Raw genomic sequence first — 23,317 nt, 5'->3', positions numbered from 1 at the left:
TCTGTGCTGCTGCCTGCCCTGAGGCAGCTCAGGCTGGTGCAAGGTGACCTGTCCTGCATTACCTGGCTGTGCTGCTCAGCCTGGGATCCCCCCCAGCTAAAGCTGAGTTCTCCATGCCTCAATGCTGAGTTTTCCAGGGCTGGAAGGGTTCTCTCTGTGCCACTTTGCCCAGCAGCCACGGATCAAATGCTGAGGAACATCATGAGCTCAGGGCTGACAAACTCATTTGGAAGAGCACGACTCTGTGCTTCCCTAATGCTCACAAGCCAGGGCACAGCAGGAGCTCTTCACACTTCTCCATCCTTGAGAGTCTTGGAAACAGCCTCCCTGGGGAAGTGGTGGAGTCACAATCCCTTGAAGAGTTCAAAAAATGAGTACATCACTCATCACTTTGTGACACGGTTTAGTGTGGGCACGGGGGTATTTGGTCAAAGGTTGGACTTGATCTTGGAAGTCTTTTCCAATCTTAATGATCCCATGATAATGGGCACCCACCCAAGTCTGTCCAGACAGCCAGACAACCCCAACATTTACATGGTAATTAGTAACCTTTGATGAACTCTGTTACTCCTGCATGAGGACATTGTGCTCAGACAAAAAAAAAAACCTGCTCCTGGTTGTCACTCAGAGGATCTCTGGGCTCCTGTGAGACAAAACCCCAACTATTTTTAATAAAACACTTCAGAACTGGTTTTCTCCACTGTTCAGTGTCAGTCTGGATAGTTCTCCCTGTAAATCCCTCCCAGCCCATGCCCTGCTGCCTTACTCAGTGTTATTCTTGTACCCTGAGAGTCGATATCCTGCCAAGTGATATTTGTTTAAAATTCCCCAATGCACAAATTTGGCACAAAAACTGGACCAAAGGGCATCCCCCTGGTTACTGCAGCTGGGTGGAATCTTCCCACCTCAAAGTCCAAGATCTATTTACATCAGTTCACTTAAGCTGCAAAAACAGAATGAACTCTTCCTGCTAGGCTTGTCCAGACCAATAAATGCACTGGGGAGTGCAAAGCAGAAGTGCTGCACACAGTAATCAGCTGCTGAAGGCACAAGCAGGTTTCCAGCTTGTTTTAAAACTGATTCAGTGGTAGCTGACGTCAATCCTCCCTCCCAAGTATCTGAGCCCTGAGACTGGAGTGTGATAAATGTTACCTGTGATGCCATCTGCTGTACAGACTGCCCCAGCTCCTCGCTGTTTATTTAAGGGCTAATCTTGTGCTAGACCAAAATGCAGTTTATTTCAGCCTGGTTTGACTTTGTTTGGACTCTAATTCCAAATACCTGTCCACTCAGACTTGTAAAGTGATCTGTCATAGGGCAAACCTCATGTTAGCCCTGAAAAGATGAAATTCAAGACAGCACAGTTGGATTAAAAAGAAAACTACTGTGAGAAGGACCCACCTGAGGAGTCAAGAGAAGATGCAGAGTGAGAAGATCACCAGCAGAAATCACAGAATGGTTTGGAAGGGACTTCAAAGCCCATCCCATTCCACCCCCTGCCATGGGCAGGGACACCTTCCACTATCCCAGGTTGCTCCAGCCTGGCCTTGGACATTTCCAGGGATGGGGCAGTCACAGCTTCTATAATGCTTAAATGCACATCAGACTCTTGCTGCTGAAACTGAAATTGAAACAGTCATAGAGTAAATCCCTGAACATGTTTTTTTAATAATCAGGAATCTACTGCCTCTCAAATTGCTTATATTTTCATTTTATAGGACCTCCCACATAAGGATCACAGTGCCCTTTTTAATTATTAATTAGCTCATGTTGACAGGATAAATTAAATCTCTCTGATGGAGAACAAGCATTATGTATTGATGTCCTGATCTTATCCTACACGCTTGGAGTGCTCTTTGGAACCTGTTTCAGAAGTCCAATACCAGGGTGAGTTTTGTGGTGGGGAGTTTTTCAAACGTTTTTTTGTAGATGTCTTGCCTTTCTCTGCATGACAAAGGTGGGTTTTTTCCTATTACAGCAAGTATTTTAAGTGAATTTAGGTGAACTGTTGCTGTGAGCGAAGCCCTTAAAAAAAAAGGTCACGAGAAAAACAGATTAATTCCATCCTACTTTGCTTTTGAACAGTTGCCCGCTTCTATTCCATTTCAATGGTAGATGCAGTAAGAATTAATACCTCTTTATTCATCCAGCTCCTGCCCACATTCATCCAGGGTGCAATCTGTGCTTTCACATTTCAGCAAGGCTTGGTTTTCATCTTGGAGTCTGCTCCCCTGTGCACCATCAGCTTTGCCAAGTAATTCCTGATGCAAGGAGAATGTATTAAATTCTGTTTTCCCCTGTGCAATGTCATCAGCCCTTTTCTACCGATTTTGGGCCATTTCCCAAATTTTTTTTCTTTTTTATTTTCTTTTTTTTTTTAATAATGCGGGGCCTTCCAAGAGTTTCTCCCGAACCACCTTCGTGGGTTACACTTGGCCCACTCCACCTGAAACCCTTCCCGTGGCTCTGAGGGGGCACCGACCCCTCATCACCGCCGGGCTGCTCCTGAGGGCTCTGTGTGGCACAAGCGGCTGCCTGGCACCACCACGTCGGCCATATCCAGCCAGAACCCTGCGCGGGCCCTTTCCCCGAGGCTCCCCGCGCTGGGGGGCGATGAAGGAGCCCGAGGGCGGCTGAACAAGCCGCAGATACGCGAGACCGTGCCCAGCCCTCGCCCGCCATGTTCCGGGGCGCGGCCCTTCCCCTCCTCCCGCCAAGTCTCGCGAGAACTGGACTCGTCCTTCCCGTCATGCCCCGCGCGCCCTGGCAACGCGCCGTTGCTAAGGGCGGCCGCCATGGCGGCGCCGCCGGAGTTCGGGGCTTTCTTCGTCCTCATCCTCCTCCTTCCGCTGCCGCCGCCGCTCCGGGCAGAAGAGCCGGCCGCGGATCCCGCAGATACTCGCGATGCCGCACAAGCTCGGGTCCGCAGCGCGCCGGCCCCGGTCACGGACGGTGGGTGCCCTCCGTGCGCTGCGGGCACCGGCGGCACTCTCCGGCTGAGGGGAGCCCCGCTCGAGACCTCCCTCGGGCATTCGGCCTTTGGCCTCCCCTTGGCATTGCGGTTGCCTGGGGCTGGCACAACCGCCCGGCTTCTCTCGGGCACCCCGGGCAGCTGCAGCCGAGGCCTCTCGGAGCCTCCTCAGGAAGGCTCAGGCAGCCCTGAGCAGGCCCTGGGCGCGCTGATGGTGGCATGGACATCGCAGAGCAGGGCATCCCACAGCGCTGAGGGTCGGTGGGGGTGGAGGGCAGGGTCTCCTGCCCATCCAGCACTGCTCTGGGCACAGTGGGCAGCTCCGACCTGGCGCAGGAGCCTGGAGTGCCCTGGGTGTCCTTGGAGAGCTCCAGCACAACCCGGGCTGGATGCACACTTTGCCCCAGGCACTGTGGATACATTGTCATAAAACCAGAGTTCACAAAGTTTGGTTACTGTGTTCTCAGAAGGTGTTTCCCACTGTATAATTTGCTACACTTTTATATCACTTTTATATCCTGGTGGTGTTGCCCTCAGCTGAGCTTTCCATGGGTTACTTACCAAAGGAAAGCCACCCTAGTGCTCCCTCCTTAGGGAAAAGGGACTTAAATTCTTAGTCTCACAGGCATAACCTTGCAATCTAATCGTCCGTGTTTAAACTTCTCTTGTTTACAGGGTGAGCTAAGGATCCAGGGCTAAGCTCAGCCAAGAGAACAGTCAGAACTTCCTGGAAATACCTGGATATTGTTCAGGTGGTCAGAGAACATCCAGGGGGCCACTGGGAAACAGGCAGCAGTCAAAGTGAAATAAAGGAATTAGATATGAAAATATTCTTTGAATGTCTTTCTTATAAAACACTGGCCCTGATTTCCCTCATTCTGTGCTATTCTTACGTCTACATTAATTATAGAACAGCAGCTCTCAGGGACAGTTCAGTAGAATAATATCTGTTCTTTGAATTTGTAAACTTGAAGACCTCAGAAAGTTTGAAGACTTTGCCAAGTGTATTTTACTGAGCCAGTTTACAGAATTATTAGCAATTACTCTGTCTGGGATTACAGTATTTCACAGTAACTAAAAACAGAAAGAAAAAACAGTTTCAAAGAAATCAATTATGGTTGTTTTGGCACATCAGGAAAATGTATTCCTGGACCCTGAGCCATCCTCAAAACTTATAAACATCTCTGCTCCTTCAAAATGTGTTATTTTTCTTCCCAATAAGCTGAAACAAGCAGATAAATACACCTTGTTTGTACCTCTTTATTTTTTTCCTCTGCAATTCTGAGTAGATTTTCACACCTCCAAAATCCCTGTTGGGTTTTGTTTCTCAGGGAACAGTTTTTAGCATGACTTGGTTTTGTCCACGTGTTCCAAATAAATTTGCTCAGCAGCAGAAAAGATGGCTTTTAAAAATAACTTCAAGAAAACATGAATTTGGAGAAAACTTTTGACCACTGTCAAAACCAGGGCGAGGTGACAAGTGGAAGTGTGAAGTGTCCCTGCTGCAGCTCTCATTTCGCTCTCTGCTGCAGTTGCCAGGCTCTGCGTCTGCGACCTGCTGGTGGCACAGTGTGACACCAACTGCTGCTGTGACCCCGACTGCAGCGCCGAGGACTTCAGCCTCTTCACCACGTGCTCGGTCCCGGTGGTCATGTGAGTGCAGAAATAAGCAGAAAGCACAAAATCCTTCTTCATTTGCTGCCTGTCCTCTCCTCCGGGCAGTTCCCACCCCTCCCTGCTGCCATCCTTCCACCCGCCCCTCCTGCACCCTGTCCCCAGCCACGGAGAGCAGCAAATCCTCCTCCCAGCCAGTTCTCTCCCTCTCGTTCCCTCTTTCCTCCTGTTTCCCTGTGCTCCTCCCGGTGGGGATTTAGGTGGTGCTGCTTTTTGGGGGGTGAGAATGAGCCATCTTTAGACTTTGATCAATGCAGTGTCTGGGAGTTAAGAAACTGATCCCAAAGGACCAATCTGGCCACTGCTGTAGATCACCAGTTTTTATCAGTAAATTTATCAGTGACCTCTTGATTACATTTATGACATCAGCTACACAGCTACACACTCAATCCATCCAGAGCTTGTTGAAATTGTGTGAGCATTTTTCTGACCCTAATTTTACAAGTCACCATCCTAACCTGCTCCCTCATTGCCACTTCACAAACAATAAAATGTAACATTACACCAAAAAAGTAAGGCCAAGAGTTGTTTCTTTGCTATTTAATCTGAAAACACCTTCACCCAATTCCATCTTCTCAAAGAGGAGTTAAGAAAGCTCACTTCAGAATAATAATGTGCAAAAAAATCCTTTGGTGACTTCTCAGAACAATAAGTTTAGCTTTTCAACCCACCTTCTGTATAAATTATGCCAATCTGAGCCCTGGGTTTATTCTTGGTGCTTTGGAATTTGAATTAGCAGTCATGCCAGACTGTGGTTTCTTATTGTTCTGGCACACAAAAGACTCCTGCTCCCCATTTATAGATATTTATATAGATCAGAAAGGTCTAATCAACACCCCCCTGAGTGACACTTTAATTGCCTCAGATGACTGTGCTGCCTTTGTCAACTAGAAATGCCTCAAATGAAATTGTGTTCCTTTGCCCAAATTCTTTTGTGTAAAACGTTTTTTTGCATGAAAAGCCAGGGGATTTTCAGAGTCTGCAGGTGTTGTGGGTCTCATTATTTACATCAGAGTTTATCTACATTTGCATATTTGTGTTATTTTGGCTGATCCCAAGGCAGAGCCCGTGAGATCTCTGAAACAGCAGAAGGGTTTGATTTATGATGGGATCCTATTAACAAATGACTCACCTCATGGAAGAGCTTAACTCCAGGCTTCAACATTTCTGAAAGTCATTTCACTTCTCCAGGGCTTGTCCTTAGCTGCTCTGTGCTGCTAAAAACCAGTTTCACAGGGATCATCAGCTGGTGTTTGTGGCATGTGGGGCACACCAGAGCTGCCAGGCTCTGAACTGGCACATTCTCACATTCTCCTGCAGCTCTGGGCTCCTGATGAGCCCATGGCACAGCCTTAAACACTTCTCCAAGACAGGCTGGGTTATTTCACCTCCTGTTCCTCACTCTGCCATTTCTTTCACATGCATCTCAAGCATTCCAACATCCACAGAACTGCCCTGTTTTCCTGCTCTGATGCTCCACTTGGGTTGTAGGAATGCAAGTGCTGCTGAGCTGTGTGTGGCCTCTGGTGCAGCCCTGCATTTTTGGGGTCTCAACCACCTGGATCCCACCCAATTTGGCATTTTCTCTCTCACATTGTCCCTGGTTTCCCCTCCCCTAGTCTGTTCCTTCCCTTCCTTCATGTTGCTGCTCACAGTTTCCTCAGCTGAATAAAACATGTGGGAGAATTCTCTATTATTTATTATTAAGCACAGAGTATAAACCTTCTAAGGATGCACAATTGTTCTACAAATTATGTTAAATTCAGTAATTTCATGCTTTTTAAATTGTTCTGGTGCTGCCTCAGTAGATTAAAAGAACTTTAAAATCTGATCAACACAAACTTCTAGTGGATCATTCATTTCTTTTGTTTCTTTGCAGAGGTGACAGCCAGCTGTGTAGTCAGAAAGCTGCTGTGTATTCTCTTGATGTTGAAGCAAATCCACCAGAAAGAATATTTAAATTAATTGATCAAGTCAATCCCAGTATTTTCTGCATTCATGCTACAAACTGTAAGTGGAGTTGTAGGCAATGTTAAGCATTGTGGGGTTATTTTTTGTAGGCTCTTTAACTACCAGAATAAAAACTAAATTTAAAACTATTTTTATTTTATTAAACGTCTCAGGAAACTGGTAATTCTGTCTGCTCACACTCCTTATGTTGTGATCCTTTCACTTGTGAAAACATGAAATTAAACCTGGTACTCTTGGTCTTCTCTGTTAAAACCCCAAACTATTTTGTTTTTCTTTTTGTAAATAATTTAGCATCCTAAATAAATCATGTTTAAAGTTGTTGTATTGTTACTAAATATTGTTTCTGTATCTTTTTCCCCTTAAATTATCTCCTTCTTTAAATATTTTGTCAGATAAACAAGCCCTGTACCTCAAATCCCCTGAAATCCCAACTGCAGAAAATTTTGATGAGTTGCTTGACAAATTTGGAGGTGCTACTTTCAGTGCTGAGCCTGACAGCTGGAATTTGGATACAGATGCTCAAAATCCCCCTGAGGCAAATGAAACTTCCAGATATGAGGTAAATTCTCTCTGATTCAATAGGAGGGAAATTATATTTGATGCAATTAGTATTAAATTATTCCAGAAAGAAGAAATCAGCATTGTTTGCATCTGCTTTTAAATAATGCAGTTCTGCTGGAAGAAGCAAAATTCATATTGGTCTTTAAATATAGAAATGTAAAAAGAAGAAATGTAATGTTTTGTGTTTAGCTACTTAAAATTAACTAAATTTTTAAGATCTTTGAAAAATAAGGCACATTTTTTTCCTGCTATTTTCAGCATAAAGCTGTAGCAGTGACTGAAAAATTGCTGTACAGAGCATTATTGAGAGATCCTGGGGAAATAACTACTGCTTTTATTTATATTTGTTGTCAATAAAAATGGGCTGAACAACACCTGTGTATCTGACTGTGGTTTTTATTTGGCAGTATGGGGTTCCTGTCCAGACAGAGGATGCATTTCTGAGGCTGCCAAGTCCTGTTGTCTCTTCTTGGTGCTCTGATGCAAATCCTGCAGGTTGGAAAATGCACTTGAATCCCAATTTTTTTTCTTTCTAGTATTTTGCTCTTAGATTAGTCAGTCAGAAAGCTGGCACACTCCCCATGGAGAACTCAGATAAAGATTCATGAACAGATGATTTTCAAATCACTTCTGTCTCTCTGTTTTGTTGGTCTTTTCAAGACCTAGAATGGAAATCATGTTGCATCTCTATTAAACATTCAAAGTGAGATATGTAAATCCCTGAAAATCTTGGTAAAGAGTTGTTTATCCTGCAAGAAAATGTCCTGTATGGCAAAATTGGTTTAACCAAACAGTACAAGGGTGATACCCTAGGGGAGGAGGGGTTTGCACCAAGCCAGCCCTGCTGGGCAGCCTTGGCAGCTTCCCTTTGCCCAGAGGTTCCTCTCACAAGTCAGATTTGCAGGCTGAGCTCTGCATTTTAACCTTTCACACAATTTCCTGAAAATCTGCTCAGGTGGAGGTGAAAAAAAAGCCACAACCAAACCCACACCTGCATTTGCCAAAGCCCACTGCCATCATGAAGTGTGGTCTCATAACAGGGTGGTGATTACAGGACTGAAGTCTCTTGTGAAAGAAAAAAAAAAAGTAATTTTCATGAAGCTTTTTCTACTTGTTAAGAAGTAATCTTTTTTCTCATAGCATTTCTTTTGAGACTATAGAAAGTTTCATTCTTCAAAGCTCATATAAAACCTTATCTGCAAGAGAGATGACATTTACTTTCAATTTTGCTTGTACCTAAGTTCTTGTATTGTTTTTCATTTGCTTGTACCTAAGTTCTTGTATTGTTTTTCATTAATGCTTTTCATAATTGCTCTTTCATTTCCTCCTTCAAGTAATAATTGCTGATTTTTTTTTCCCCCAGGGTTTTTAGTAAACCAAGCCACAAAATGCATTAGATCAGTAAGTGTGGAAAAATGTGACAGCATTCAAGCACTTAGCATGTTGTTTTATATCAACTCCAGCATTTTGGCAGTAAGTATGATTTGAAACAGTCATATAGCTGAAATACTCATATTTTATATCTTTTACATCTGCAGAATGAAGTAACTTCTGTTTGCTGAGGGATATTGTGCTTTATTTGGATTTTTTAATTGTGGGTTGGGAAGAAATGTCTCCCTGTACAGCAGACTTTTATACAGAAAGCCTTTGAGAATGTTTTTACTTCAAGCTTTGGTAACAGAACCATTTACTGTTCTCTGCTTAGCCAAATATAAATAATATAGTCAAAGATAAAGTAAAAAATAATAGTTTTGAAGAGCCAAGGTCGTGGCACTGAGCTGGTGCATTTTCATGTTCCTGTGCATGCTCAGGCTTTTCCAAGAAGCCCATTTATCAGAACACACCATTCTAAGAAATCTGAGTTTTAAAGAGTTGCTAAAACTTTATACTGAAAGAGAAACCTTTCAGGTTTAATCCTTTGCATCTTCCCCTTTCCTCCAAGCCTCAGTTTTTGACAATGGAGCCTGGTACAGATTTCTTTATGCTCCCAAACAACATGACTGAGAGCAGGTTTCTTTGGATCCTGCCTGCTGAAATCCAGTCTGGGGCTATTTTTCAAAGCTTTGCCTCCTTTTTCATCCCTTTCTGACCTGGGGGATGATGTCTTCTGCACAAATAAATCCTCTGTAAGGGTATTCAGGAATACAAAGAAATCACTCATGAAAAAATGAAACTGAAATGCATCATACCTTAACCTGATGGCTCCTTCCAGAAGCTGAAGGTTGTAAAGAAACAGCAACCTCTTCACCATTAAAATTATTTTAATTTATTTAATTATTTAAACTAGTTTAATTAGCAGTGAGTAACTGCTTAAAGACCCCTTCCAGGCTGCTCCCAGATTCCAAAGCTCCCAAAGGCAAGGAAAGCCCACTAAACACTTCACAACCTCACAGATGGGATCATTCTCCTGCTCCTTCAGGATCTCATTGAAATCAGCCAAAGATTGCTCCCAAATGTTGGCTTTTGATCCTCCTGCTGTGGAAGAAGTGGAGAAAACCCTGCCTCAGAAGGACTTTGAGAGGCTGCATGTCCTCCCAAAATTAGTTCTGGTTGGCTGCAGGACCAGAAAAGAGCAAGAGTGGCTCAGACTGGGCTCCAGCAGCTGAGTGGGTTTGATTTAGAGATTAATTCCCTTTCCTGACTGGAAAAACCATAACTCCTTATGCCTGTGCTGCTTGCCAAGGCAATGGCTGAGCTTGGGAGGGGTCAGAGCCCTGCCCGGAGCACGCTGGATGTCAGGAGGGATCAGCTGCAGGAACTGGAGAAGGATGAGATGCTGCTGGAGATGTGGGAAGGTTCTCTTCCCCAAGGGAGCTGGAGGTGGGATGTGACAACAGGAAAGTGATGGCATTGGGACAGGGAGGCCACAGGAGCCCTCCCCGTGCCAGCAGGTGGAGCTGCCGGCAAAAGAAACGGCAAACCAGTAACGGAGGGAGCCTTACTGGGAGCACTGGGACAGCGGGTCCTACAAGAAAGCCCCATCCCCAGGAGCCCACCCTCCCTGCCTGGATGGGCAGCTGGAGTGAGAACAGCGTTTTGGGAATTGCTGCAGATAAACTCTGCTCTCTGCCCTGGCCCGAGCAGCAGATCCAAGCAGTGCTGGGGATTCCTGGGATCTCCCAGCAGGATCCTCTCAGTGGAGCTTCACACACCCCCTGGGCAGTGAGTGGGGAGTGTGGAGCTGCCAAAGCAATGAGCTGTTCCTGCCTTTCCTGCCTCCCTGCTGGGGGGGAGCTGGGGGAGCAGCGTGGCTGCAGTGCTGTCTGCCAGTGACCTCCAGAGACATCATCCAGCACCTCAGTCCTGGATAAACAGAACTTCAGGAGTGGTGCTCACTCCTCCTAGCATGGTTCCCTGAAGGGTGAGTTTAATCTTTGCAGAGATTTTTATTCATCCAGCTCATTCTGATGGCTGGGCTGTACCTTGGGATGATGAATATGTGACAAACTGCACCTGCACCACCTTCAGGTCTGCAGCTCCCAGGAATGTGTTCCCTGCTGGGACAGATGAGTCACTGCTCTCAGTATCCCATCATAATTCTGCAGAATTGCTTCGTGATCAGAGTCCAATCCTTGGTCCCTTCCCAAATATGTGACTCAAACATTAATTGGAAAGTAAAACCTTTGACAAAATGGTGCTCCATGGGAGTGTTTTTACCTGATTGATGACCTTGGTCTGACATTTCTGCCTTTCCATGAAATACTTTCGGTGGAAAATTTTCAGTGGAGCAACTGTATAACAAAAGAGATACTTGTTTCTCTTTTACTGGTTTAGAGACCATGAAACTATGGAACAGGACAACAAAAGCTCTTCATTTCTTTGGGAAGCACAACCTGGCAGGTTTCCTAAACTGGTGGTATCTGAATAATTCTAAGAGTCAGAAGAAGAAAGGGATTGGATTGTGGCAGTTCTTTTCACACTTCCTGGATGCTCTGGTTTATATCCAATTAACTCCATAACATAAAAATTATTGTTATGAGAAAAAGTTAAATAGACAAAGCCTTACCTTCTTTACTTGACTGCTAAGTGCAATAGGTCAGACCTTTGCCACTGCTTTAATTTGTCCTTTTATTCTCCCTCAGGTGCCCAAATCAAGTCAGATGGTAAGTATCCTTCTAAATTAGTTGGAAGAGCTGTGGGCAAAATTCTTATTAAGTTGTAGTCAGTGGGAATTTTTCACTGATTGATCAAATCTTTACATTTAAAAAATTACATCATTTGCTATCAGTAATGATACTTAGCAACTCCAAGATAAAATGCTGCCTGCAAATACTCAAGCCTGATACATTCCTCTCATATAAAACTCCCTCCCTTCAAGAAAATCTCTTTTTTTATTTAAACCCAGACCCTTTGGTTGAGCTTCAGCAGCACTTGTAGCACAGCAGTTGTTCAGAGAATTACTGCATGCTGTTGCTGTGGAACAGAACTCAGAAAGGTCACAAATAAAATAACACAGAAAGAGCCAAAATTAGTTATTCCCAGTGTTCAGAGCTGACATGAGTCTGTTTTTCAGGTGAATATTACTGTCCAGTCCATAGCTGTCCAGTCTCTGAATGGAATGAGGACTTTACTGAGCAGTAGTGAAGTCCTGAGGCTCCCAATGGTTTTGGATGAACTGTGCATCAATGCAGTTCTTGGGGTAGGTCTGGCAGCCTTTTCCTCCTCAGAGCTGATGGAAAGCATCTATGCATCAAATCACTTCTGATTCCCAAACTGCAAAGCTGTCAGGAGGCCTTGCAGCTTCCTTATATTGTGACATCTCCAATATAAATGTCATGGGAGAAGCACTGATTTTGGGTAAAAGGGAGTGTTTTGCAGCAAAATAATAACTCTGTGCAATATAACATGGGGCCAGGCTAAAATCCTGGTGTTACTTCTGTGTATGTGGCAAAACAGGCAATGACATGAATTTGGAATTTACTTTATGCTTGGGAGAAGATGATTTCAGGTGCACTAATGACAGAGAGAGGAATAGATGCTGCACATCATCTTTTAATTGTAAAGTAGATGAATATTGTGTCTGTGCTTAGGTTTATCAAGAAGTCAGTTGTGAAGAGGCTCCAGCCTCCAGAGGATAAAATCCATCCCCACCCTGGAGCTGAGTTTCTTAAGCAAGGAAGAAAGAAAATACTTGCATGGTTAAAATTTTTTTTTCTAGTTTCTCTTATGTATTTATTCAAATTAATATCTAAAATGTTTAATTTTCAGGTGAATTATCACATTACCCACACAGACACAGGAGAAATAATAGAAGCAGCTGCTGCTTTTGTCTTGGGGGCAATTAGCAGAGAAGCACTTTCAATAGAGCAGAGCTTCGAAATCAGCTTCACTCAGGTAACTGTGGAGATGTCATGGGTGACTTGGTAAAAGACATTTAATTACAAAACTTATTAAACTTGAATCAGAACAATTGTTAGCAGCAAGGTAAAGCAGAACTTGCCCTGCCTGCCCAGATGAGGCAGCATTTCAGAGCTGGGCAATGGAGGCCTCCAAAATCTGTCACATTTACGAGCCCCAGCTTGTGACTATAACAGAGAAAGCCAAGCCTTACTTACAGTTTTGTCCTCATCATTCAAGGCAGGTCATAATCCTAAAATAACTGAAATATTTCTGTGTTTTCCAACCACTTCAGTGCAGGATAAGAACTAATGCTCTCTTTGCATTGCAGGAAAATACACAGCCAGTTCCTCTCAGTGGCAATCCTGGTTATGTTGTTGGGCTGCCTGTCAGAGCAGGATTCCAGCCTCAAGGATATCCTTTCCCTGCTGCATTTCTGTTTGCTTCACTTGCTCTGGTCCATCCTCACAAATCCTTTCTAGCATGGACATCTATGAAATACATCTGTTCTCTACCAAAAATAAAAATGTGCTTTTCTGGCTGTGTTTGAGGAGGGAATGACTCAGTCCTGACTGCAATCTCCTGGGACTGTGTACTGAGGTACATTTAGCCCTCCATTGCACACCCTGGTGCTTTTTCACACTGTGAGAGGAATCTTGAGCCATTATAGCATTTACAGCTATATTTTAAGGATATGATTAAGGATTCTTTTTTTGTCCCGATATCCATCAAGCATTTAATTTCCCTTAACTGTGTGTTACATCTGGCATCATTCAGAGTAGTAACAAACATAGCCAGCTCACCATTCTGCACAGCACATCCACCCAGGACTGCCTGGCAGCACAGGGAGCCAGAGCCCCAGTATTATTTGGTTATAACGTGATATCAGGCTGTAAGTTACGGTAAGAAGTTGTTTTTATTTTTAATTTAATGCTTTTAACCCTCTGACAACCCTTTCCCTTAGGCTCTGTTCAGGTCCTGGGCCATTTATACAGCTGGAGGAATATTGAGAATGGAGTATTTAATTTAAAAAAATGTCATTTAATTAACAATGGTCTTTCTCTTGGAAAGATTGTGTACATTAGCAACTGTAGCCAGAAGGCTTGAACAGAGCAGAGAGCAAGGAGAAATGATGACTGTGCCAAACCAATGGATTTTGCTGTAACTAATCTTTTTTTGTTTGTTTGTTTTTTTGTTTTCTGGAAGAATTACAGCAGCTATGAAATGCCAGCCTTTGGCTCAGACCCTCCTTGATGTGCTGAAGGGCCAAAGCTTTCCTGAGTATGTGGCCTCATTTGGGAATTCTCAAGCCCAGGATGTGCTTGACTGGGTGCCAATAACTCAGCTCCACATCTCAGAACAGGTGAAGTTAAACCACTTCCCCCCCTCCACCCTGACGAGATCCGTGCCTGTGCTGCAGCATCAGCTCAGCTTCACACCCTAAAAATGCAGGAACCAACTGGAGGAGAAAATGGGGCTGGGAATGCAGAAATAAGCAGGAAGAAACTCATGGAATATTCACAGAGGGTTTCATTCTTGCTGTAGAAGTTATATTTAATCAAGCTGGTAACCAGGCACCTCAGCTATGAATCAGGACAAAATATTGGGTAGAAAATGAGTTGTTTAAACATAGGTTGGAATGTTGTTCTTCTAAGGATGAAGCACCAGAGGTGACAGAGGGGAGGAACAGAATCAGGGTTTCCCCTCTTACTCCAGGCCAGGGTAGGAGAGAGAGAAGCACAATATCACAATTCCAGATTGTGGATGGTCTCTTGCATGCTTCTGCAACTAAAGAGTGAATGGTTTCTGTAACCAGAAGTGTGAGAGTTCAAGGAGACATGCATAAAAAGATTTAACATTGTAGCCTTCAAAATTCTGCCCCGGCAGAGTTCAGGATTTTGTCCTGCCCAGCAACAGTGCAGGGTCCATCTGCTCTGGTAACCTCCTCAGTGAGCTTTGTGGGGACATTCTACCCTTTTAACAACATGAATAATTAATTACTGTGATGGTTTCTGCATAAGGCAGACAATGAGATGATTCCTCACTCTTTGCAGAGCTCATGCCAAGTGCCTGTGTCACTGGGAATAGAAGTGAAGTGGACTAAATATGGATCCCTGGTCAATCCACAAGCCAGGATAGTGAATGTTACAGCCACAATCACTAGCACCACACTGAAGCAGGTATGTAATTAAATTACAGGATTTAAGATAAAACAAGTGGCTTGTTTTCCTTGGGTATCAGCTGTGTGACAATGACCCAGATAATCTCATTATCTAAAGGCAGCACTTCACATTAGAATGTATTTACACCCAGCAGTTCTCTTCCAGCTCAAACACAGCTGTGGGCTCCTTGCCAAAACACACTTCAATAAAAATCTATCTATCATTTATGGAAAGAAACATGGAACAATATAGAAAAAAAAACCCAAAACCTTTTTAGCAAATATAACCCAGACCAAATAAATGATTGTACAAATAGAAAACTGAAGCTAAGTCCTGTTTGTATTTTCATTGCAGCTTCCCTCAGGAAGAGAAAGGATTATTCCTATAACAAGTTCTGTGGTTTTCACTGACATTTCTTCACCTGCAGAGCCAAGCTACAAAGCTTGGCCCACCATTAACATCAAGTTACCCTTTGACTTTTTCTATCCCTTTGTCTGAGGTAAGTATGCATAAAAAAACCCCCCATATTTCTGCTTTATCTTATTTTTAGCCCTTTGTTTATCCTGTGACTATGATGGGCCATTACTTTCTTCTAAGTTGTAGATGCTGGGCTAAATTTGGCCAAGAGAGGAAGGGTGAGACCTTGTGAGGGTTCTCAGAAGGTTTAGGGTGAAGAAACCCCCATGAAGTGGAAAGTACCCAATTATAACTCTGCAGAGAGGACAAAGGTTGCAGTTTGAACTTGCTGGTGGCTCTGGCTCTGGCCCAGCCACCCCCTCTCCAGCACATGGCATCCAGCCCCAGCCTGGCCAGCAGAGGCAGGAGGGGAAGGGAAGAGCACAGGGACACACAGGGAAAGCAAGTTCATTATCCCACAACAGCAGAGCTAAATTGCTAATTAAACTCATCATGTGCTATTAGATAAGGCCTCTGCTTTATCTCCTTGAATAGATGCATAAGCCACATATTTCTGGCTATTTTCCCCACACCACTAATTAATTACCTTTTGTAAAAAACCTGAACAGTTGAGTTGTGGTTTCAGTGACCCCTCCAGCTGAGTGGGGCTAAATCCATTGGAGACACCTGCTGCAGTCACCATCTCTCAGAATTCCCACTTCTTAAATCTCACTCTTCAGCTCAAACAGCCTCTCCACAGGGACACTCTAGTACCTGAAAAAATTCAAACACCAGCCTGGCCTTTTAGAATTTGCTTTTTTATGGCTTTTCTGGAGTCTGACTGTTCCCAGCAGTGCACTCACCTACATCTGTTCTTACATATTACAGTTCTTTTGATCCATGGATTTATGAGCTGTGGGAACAAAGAACTTTGCAGCCCCATGGGCTATCAGGGAACAGCAGTGAAAAGGGAAGAAGAGATGAGGGAATGCAGAATCAGAACTGGGATCTGCTGCTGGAACAGGGCATTGTTTGACGTAAGATGGCACATGTTTGCCTCTATTTTGGGGCTGATTTCTTTGTCAGGGAAAGGAGTGGTGTGTTGGTGCTTCTGAAATGAATGTTATATAAATAACAAAGTGGCACAAGCAGCAACAGAAATGAGGAAACTACCAACAGTATGAAAAGAATGGTTGGCAAAGAGATGTATTGATGATGAACAGGCAGCTGGTGGAGAAGAAATTACCTTTTCAGCCTGGGTTGTTATCATTTGTACTGCAAGTTTGCTGCAAATAAAGAATGTTATCACAGAAAAAAAAATTATTTTAAATAAGTGGTACTTTTCTGGATGTATAGCTTGTAAAGATGTGTCTTTATTAAATTATTTTTCAGTTTTGACTGTACAACTGTACAAGAAAAGAAAAAAAAATTACTGTTTACAGGGACTGTGTGTGATTAATTTTCCAGTAGAACTATTTTTGCCATCCCAAGGTCTGATCAAAGCGGGGTCAAATAGAAAATGTTTATAGAAAACACAATACAAGAGGAAGCAGAGAGACAGAAAAACCTTTCAGGTCAAGCTGGCAGATTCTGACACTGCAATCTTCAAGCAGAATTCCCACCTTGGAAAACTGGCCTCCTATTTTTGCTGGCTGAGGAGTCCATGCTGTTTCAATATGTTATTCAGCCTCTCAATTTCTTGCTCCTGCAGGAGACAAAATTCAAATCATTAACAGCCTGAAAGCAACTTCCCAGGTTCCCACCGAACTTCCCACTGCTATAATATATCTCCTGCTGCAGGAAAACAGCACAACCTGGCCAGAAGAAGTAGGACAGAGGTAAGGACATCATTCCTCTGAGGAGGAGCAGCCCAGGGAGGCACGGGCAGGGCTGTGCTGCTTCAACCCTGCTCACCCCACACTTTCCCATGAGGAAACCAAGCCAGCAGTGCCAACTTGCACAAGGATCACCATTAGCAGGTAAACCCAAATTAAAAGTGTTTTTTTACCTTCTCCAAACAGCTGTGTTCCAGTTGTTCCACCCTCGTAGCAAGTTTCAGGTTTGCTTGCTTTAACTTGGACAGTTGTTGCTCCGAGCGGGTCTTCACCGATAGAATGATTCCTGTGGAACAATTCACAGGGGCTTGGCTTTACATTGTAAAACAGCCACGAGCAGGAGTTCACAGCACACAGGCTCTGTGCTCAAGGAGTTAAACGTGTTCCTCTCCAGCTCAGCTTCTGTCATCTTCAACCACCCTTCCCAAGTGCTTTTCTTAATGAGGAAGGGTTTTAAATCAGCCACCGGAGGGATTTGGATACCAATACTCTGCTGGGGAGAGGCAGCCCGGTCTCAGAGCTGAATTAATCACTCTGACTGTCACTCAATTCCTGAATTTGCTCCCTTGGCAGAGCCCTGGGGTGCAGCTGGGGCAGCTTTGCTGTGTTTTAGCAGTTTTAGGCGTGACAGCAGAGCAAGTCCTGGGCCACAGGGCTCCTCCACCCCCTGGGCCAATCACTCCGGCCTGGCAGAACAGGGCCTGGCACATCCTCAGGGCCACAGGGCTTTGGCTTCACCTTGCACAGCTGCAGGGGGAGCAGGCAGTGTCTCCTCATGGCAGAGGTGTCACTTCTCTATAAGCACCATTAGGTGATCCCATGTCAACTCAGCCCCCACACTGAAAGCATTTTCTTCCCACAAAGATAAAACAAAGCAGCTCGATGAGAGCTTGAAGAACATCACGTTCTCAGCTCCTCTGGGTCATGGCTGATTCCAGTGCTCCAGGCACCCGTTTGGGCTCTGGGGGTTCAGTTCTCCAAGGACAAAGCAGCGCTGCTGCTCATTTGCATTGATAACATCGACAGGAGCCGTGCCCAGGCACTGACACCCAACGCCCCAGCGTGGGGCAGATTCCTTTTGTCCCTTTTTGCTGCAAGCAGGTGGACATTGCATAAAGCTTGGCAGGGAGCCTGGAGCACACAAGGATGAGGGGATTTACCAGTAATTGCAGTCCTGGCTTTCTGCTGTACTGTGAGGCTGCCATGGCTCCCACGGCCCCACGCAAATCCAGTTTCTCTCTGACTTTCACTGTGAACTAAGGAAAGCCACAAGCTGCTCTCACATCTCTCTTCTCTCTGGCTGCAGCTTCCGACCTGCAGCCAGAAGGTGCATGGCACCTTCTCCCCAATGAAAGGGGCTGAGGGCATTGGCACAGCCCCAGCAATCCCCTCTTCTGATCCCAGCTGTCTCAATATGGAGCACCCACCAAAAGTGACACAGGACAGAGCTTGAGCTGAGGTTTCAGAAGAAATTTGAGATCATTCATTGCCATATTCTTTGGAATCCCAAATTTCCTTCCTCAAGATGGAAGATGTTTGTAGCTATGCTTGTTTCAGATATGTCCAAATTTACATCTATTTGTAACAGTTACAGCAGTGAAGTCACTAAAGCCTGATTTGGGGACATTTTCTATTTCTCTTTTTATGGCAAGCCCTTTGAATTTAAGCAAGAAAGATCTAGAGTAAGATCAGGACATTCCCTGCAGCATCCCTGGAGGGGATAATGGAGTCACAGCAGAACAGAGCATTAAAACCTACTCTGCTGTAGCAGCAAATTCAGGAAGACAGGGGCTCCCCTGCCAAAAGGATCCTACAATGGAAGTTCAAAACATGAGCCATCCCTCTCCAGGAGAGGGGTGCAGGAACAGAGGAACAGATTAGGGTTTTTTTTAGGGGGAATGTGCCTGGCTGCCATGCACCTGAGGCTCCACACCAACACAAGCAGCAGATTGTCACTGCTCCAAAGACATTTCAGCCTGATTAAAGCTCCACACAGGTGGAACTCTGAGTTCGCTGGGAGAGAAAAACCCCTGGGGTTGGGTTTGAGAAAGAAACAAAGCCCAGGTAATTCGGGAAGTTTGGCAAATGCAGCCCAGCCCTGCACCCACCGTTGATGATCCGGGCCACCCTCCAGAGCCGCAGGAGGATCAGGAGCCCCACGGCCTCGAACTCGTGCTCACGGAAGATGAGGACGATGTCGAGGATGAAGGACACGACGACAACGATCCCATCCAGCACCTCGAACTTGTGGTGGAAGAACTCCCGGCGGTAGACAAAGACTTTAAACCCCACCTCAACCAGGAAGATGGTTAAAATGGACAGGGAGAGGTAGTGGAAAACCTGGAAAAGAGCACAAGTTTAAGGCAGGAAGCCCCACAGAGTGCACACAGGCAGAGCAGGCTGGAAAGCTTCTGCTGCTTGAGGGCACCTCTGGTTTGGCTCTACAGGAAGAAGGGCTGAGGACTTCCACAACCACCGGCTCAGCAAGGCTGGAAGTCCAGGTCCTGCCTTGCCCAGCTTATCCAGGAGGGACACCAAAGGGAGGGAATTGCTGTTCATGTTGACACTTCCCCACATTTTACCTTTGGGGTTATATTGTATCTGTCCGGAAGGATGATTTTCAAATCCATAAGCAATTCCCCAAGAACCAACAAGGCATCCAGGATCACCAAGCAGACAACCCCAATCTGTTGGAGGAGAAAAACCAACATGAATCCCACGACAGTACAGACAGAGGAGCAAGAGGAGCCAACGTAGCCCTTCAGAGAAACACACCCTGATGCCCACAGCCCTGATTTGGCTGGTTGTATTCCATGGAGCTTTCCATTGCTCCCACTCCTGCTGCCCCAAATGGTGGGTTTTTGCACGTGGAACAACCTGGCTCCCCACCAGACCCCGTTTGGCGTGGGGGGGCTCAGGGAGCAGGAGGAGAGCACGTGCCAGAGCTGTAGTGATTGTGCACTGGGGCTTGTCTTCTCCCAGGGGACATCTGCACCTGCAGCAGAGCTGCTCTGTTCCAACAGGACAGCTCAGCTCAGCAGCAGCTGCTGCTCTTTGCACCGTGGGGTTCACGACCTCAGTGCTCTTCCTGAGCTCTGTCCCACAGCATCTCTGCTGTCACAAGGGCCCTTGGCCTGGATTTCTTCTGCCTCACCTGAAACCTGTGAGAGCTGAAGAGCTTTTTCATCATGTACTGGAAGGAGATGTGTCTCCTGGGGGGCTCCAGCTTGATCTCTCCATCTGGCTGCTTCTCCCCAGCCTCCTCCTCCTCCTCCTCCCATTTCCGATAGTCGTTGCTCCATTGCACGGGGTCATCGCCCACCACCGTGAAGTGCTTCAGGTACCTGGACATGGCTCTGGATCAAGCTGGCATCACCCTGCCAACGTCTGAGGGACAAGAGCAGAGTGTCACCTCCCTGTTTAGGGCTGGCCAAGGATGCCAAATCTTGCTTTTTTCACCCAGAGGGTGACAAGAGCGTGACATTCAGACACAGCTGGCTGATGGGAAGTTGCTTCATGGTGATACCGCTGGTTTTGCATCACCTCCCCCAGCACCACGCAGAGCCCCTGCTGCCTTCCCACTTCTGTTTGCACCCTGCTGTGCTGCTCTACAACAAGGAACTTCCTCACAAGGTATTTCCAAACTTCTCCAAACAAAGCATTGATTACAGGAGCAAGAAGCTCCGGCCCTTATCTGGCACCTCGTGATGGAGGTGGGGGCAGCTGCCCTTGTGTTTCTGACCCTGATCCAGGGAAGCTGTTGGTCAAACTGACCCCAGCATCCTCACCCCTCCAGCCAAACTGCCAAAATGAAGAACAGCCATAATTTCCCTCCATTAACACCCATGACACCCTGTCATCTCAGCCTTTGCAGGCAAATTAAGCAGGTGATGCTCACATTCCAGCCTGGCAGATGGGTGACATTGTCCTCCCCATCTCCTCTGTCCAGAGCAGACCTCACCCTCAGGCATCCTGGCTTCAGCCCATCCCTGTGGGTACCCAGCGAGGGGCAGGACCATCAAACCAAACTCCTGATGAAGGCCACACTCCAGCACTGAAAACCATATGAGTGAAACTCCAAGTTTGCTGGAAGAGCAGAGCCAGGGGCCTCCAGATGGGCTGTGTGGCTGGCTGCAGGAGAGGCTCTCGTGTTCTTATCACAACCCTGCCAGCCTCCCTTCCTCTTTGGGCAGCCTTGCAGCCTTGGCCCTCAAACCCTCTGAGATCCGCTCCTGCCGCCAGCAAGTCCCCATCTCGCTCTGCGCTCACCCGTCCTTGCCAGAGCCACCCGAGGAGCTCGGCACAAGCCTCCCTTGGTGCCACCACAGGTCTGCCCGTGCCCCCGGGCTGCTCGCCCTCTCCTGGACTCCCCGGAGTCTCGGTGGGCTCGGCTCCCAGCTCCGGCCGCCTCGTCACCTGCCGGGAGGAGGGAGCCGGTCCCACGGTGCTGTCACAGGGGCAGCACCTTCGTTCTCCGCCACCGGGCGCCGAGCGGAGCCCACGGGGAGCGGCCGCGGGCACGAAGCCCCCTGCCCCGTGCGGGACGGCTTCGGGGCTGCCGCGGGGCCCGGAGCCGCCGGCGGACGGAGCATCCAGGACCCCGGGGCTTCCCAACCTCCCCCATCCCCAGCATTGACCGGAGCGGCCACGGCGTCGCCCAGAGCAGGACGGAGCTGGGGGCCGCGGCGGGACCCCGAGGAGAAGGACGTGGCAGCCCCGGGAGGGTCCCGCTGTCTCCCCCCCACCCAACCCCGGCCCGCACCCACCCGGCCGAGCCCCGGGAGCCTCCCAGCCGCCCCGCGGTCCCCCCGCTCCCCGGTACCGTGCGCGTCCCGGCTGCGCCCGCCGCCTCCCGCCGCCGCGGGGCCTCCCCCGGCCCGGCTCCGCCTCCCTCCGGCCAGGGGCGGCCCACCGCCTCCTCCCTACCTCGCCCCGACGGGTCCCCGAGCCAGGCCCCCTTCCATCCCCGACAGCCAGTTCCGACATTTCCCATTTCCGCAGCTTTTTTTCTCCAGGCTGCCCGCACTTCGTCCCTCCAAAACAGGACAGGCCGGACGGAGTTGAAACTTTTTTCCCCATCACAAGAAACAACGGGCAAAGATCCAGGAGAGTCGCGAATTTAAATTGAGACTGCCGATGCCAGAGCTGAGCACGGACACAGATTAGTCCCATGAAGTCGGTGGAGGTCCAGGGATCAAAAATCCAGGAATAGAGCTGGGATTAATCTGCCTCCATTTATAGGCTCGCGTTTTGTCAGAGGCCTCTTCATGCTTAGGGTTCCCCTCAATCTCTCAAACACAAGCTGGCTTGGGAAATTCTCAGAAAAATTCAAATTCAGCTGTGAAAAGCACCTGGGACCCATTTCTATGGCACCTCTGCTGGGACAACCTGGAAATATTCCTAATTTTCTCCAAGGAATAAACATCTCTCCAGTTCTTCAATTCTAAAACACAAAGGTATTTATTTGAAGGATTTCCTCCTGGAGAGTGCTTAAATCTTTTCCTGCAACTGAAATATTTCCTAGCACCTCATCCCAAAGCACACATCCCTGTTCTCCTTTCCAGGGCGATGGAGAATGAGCACAGGTGACACTGTCGTGGAGCTCCAAACCCCCATCCCTCAACCATCACCCCAAAACAGCAACGTACAGAGCCCTGGACCCATGGCAGGGAGGTTTAGCCTGGGAGTTTCCAGTTAATTTGGGCATTTTGGTTGAGTCAGCTGACTCCAGTAAACAGCAATCAGGTAATGGGGGAAGATCTGCACCTGAGAGTTCATCAGATCCAGCCCCTTTTGGGTGAGGACTGTGGGGTTTAGGGAGAAAACCCCCACCACAAGGGGTGTGCGAATAAAATCCCCACGTTCCTCTGTGGCCTGAGCTCTGCTGGGGACCAGGTCCTGATGTTCCAAGGAAAACTGATGTGTTGTTGTTGAAGCCAGCCTGACTCGGAGCTGAACACAACAACAGCCCTGACACATCCAAAGCAAACCAGGAACAGGCAAAAATTACCTGTGTGGAAAACCAGCCTTTCCACAGCTGGATGGCAAGGACAGACTTCACCTTGGAGAAACCAGAGAAACACCCCAGTGCCTCAAGGGCACCCAACATGAGAGTGCCTCAGATCTCACCAGGGCACACAACAGGGATTGAAGAGAATTTGGATTTACCACAATATCCTGCTACCTGTTGTGGACACCTCTGGCACAGCCCAGTGCCCCTCCCCACCCAATCCACTCTTTGCACCATCCACAGAGCTCTGGGCCAGCAGGAACTTGTGTTGGGCTGTGGGGATACAGACCTTGGGAGGCTCACGGCTGCTCTGGCCATTCCATGTGTCAGCTAGATATTCCTACGAGTGTCATTATGGGAAAACAATCAGCAATCAGCATCTACTCCTTCTCTCTTCCTC

At 46.9% G+C, this 23,317-nt stretch overlaps 2 protein-coding genes and 1 long non-coding RNA gene across 5 annotated transcripts; 1 reads left to right on the top strand and 2 right to left on the bottom strand.

Annotated features, from left to right (window-relative positions):
* Nucleotides 1–1,844: 1,844 nt before the first annotated feature.
* On the bottom strand, nt 1,845–2,699 carry LOC132336404 (uncharacterized). Its single transcript, XR_009488863.1, has 2 exons — nt 2,483–2,699; nt 1,845–2,261 (listed from the first exon to the last, which is right to left on the bottom strand). It is a non-coding gene; the product is annotated as an uncharacterized LOC132336404 (long non-coding RNA).
* A 38-nt stretch (nt 2,700–2,737) lies between these two features.
* TCTN1 (tectonic family member 1) lies at nt 2,738–16,392 on the top strand. Its single transcript, XM_059863849.1, has 15 exons — nt 2,738–2,952; nt 4,504–4,624; nt 6,525–6,655; nt 7,009–7,175; nt 7,585–7,672; nt 8,541–8,650; nt 11,260–11,280; nt 11,691–11,816; nt 12,386–12,511; nt 12,846–12,930; nt 13,278–13,416; nt 13,721–13,877; nt 14,569–14,694; nt 15,031–15,175; nt 15,961–16,392. The coding sequence occupies exons 1-14, from the start codon at nt 2,796–2,798 to the stop codon at nt 15,172–15,174; spliced, it is 1,698 nt and encodes a 565-aa protein (XP_059719832.1). The 5' UTR covers nt 2,738–2,795; the 3' UTR covers nt 15,175; nt 15,961–16,392.
* A 20-nt stretch (nt 16,393–16,412) lies between these two features.
* On the bottom strand, nt 16,413–21,797 carry HVCN1 (hydrogen voltage gated channel 1). Of its 3 annotated transcripts, none has more exons than XM_059863852.1 (6): nt 21,730–21,797; nt 20,062–20,294; nt 19,490–19,594; nt 19,016–19,247; nt 17,081–17,193; nt 16,413–16,777 (listed from the first exon to the last, which is right to left on the bottom strand). In XM_059863852.1, the coding sequence occupies exons 2-6, from the start codon at nt 20,257–20,259 to the stop codon at nt 16,712–16,714; spliced, it is 714 nt and encodes a 237-aa protein (XP_059719835.1). In that variant the 5' UTR covers nt 20,260–20,294; nt 21,730–21,797; the 3' UTR covers nt 16,413–16,711. The 3 variants fall into 3 exon arrangements, with proteins under 3 accessions (XP_059719835.1, XP_059719836.1, XP_059719834.1); XM_059863853.1 differs by lacking the exon at nt 21,730–21,797 and adding an exon at nt 21,674–21,721; XM_059863851.1 differs by lacking the exon at nt 21,730–21,797 and adding an exon at nt 21,177–21,313.
* Between the last annotated feature and the right edge of the window lie 1,520 nt (nt 21,798–23,317).

The sequence above is a fragment of the Haemorhous mexicanus genome, chromosome 19 (genome assembly GCF_027477595.1).
Source record: "Haemorhous mexicanus isolate bHaeMex1 chromosome 19, bHaeMex1.pri, whole genome shotgun sequence".
Taxonomy (NCBI): Eukaryota; Metazoa; Chordata; class Aves; order Passeriformes; family Fringillidae; genus Haemorhous; species Haemorhous mexicanus.
This window is presented reverse-complemented; position numbering and strand designations above follow the sequence as displayed.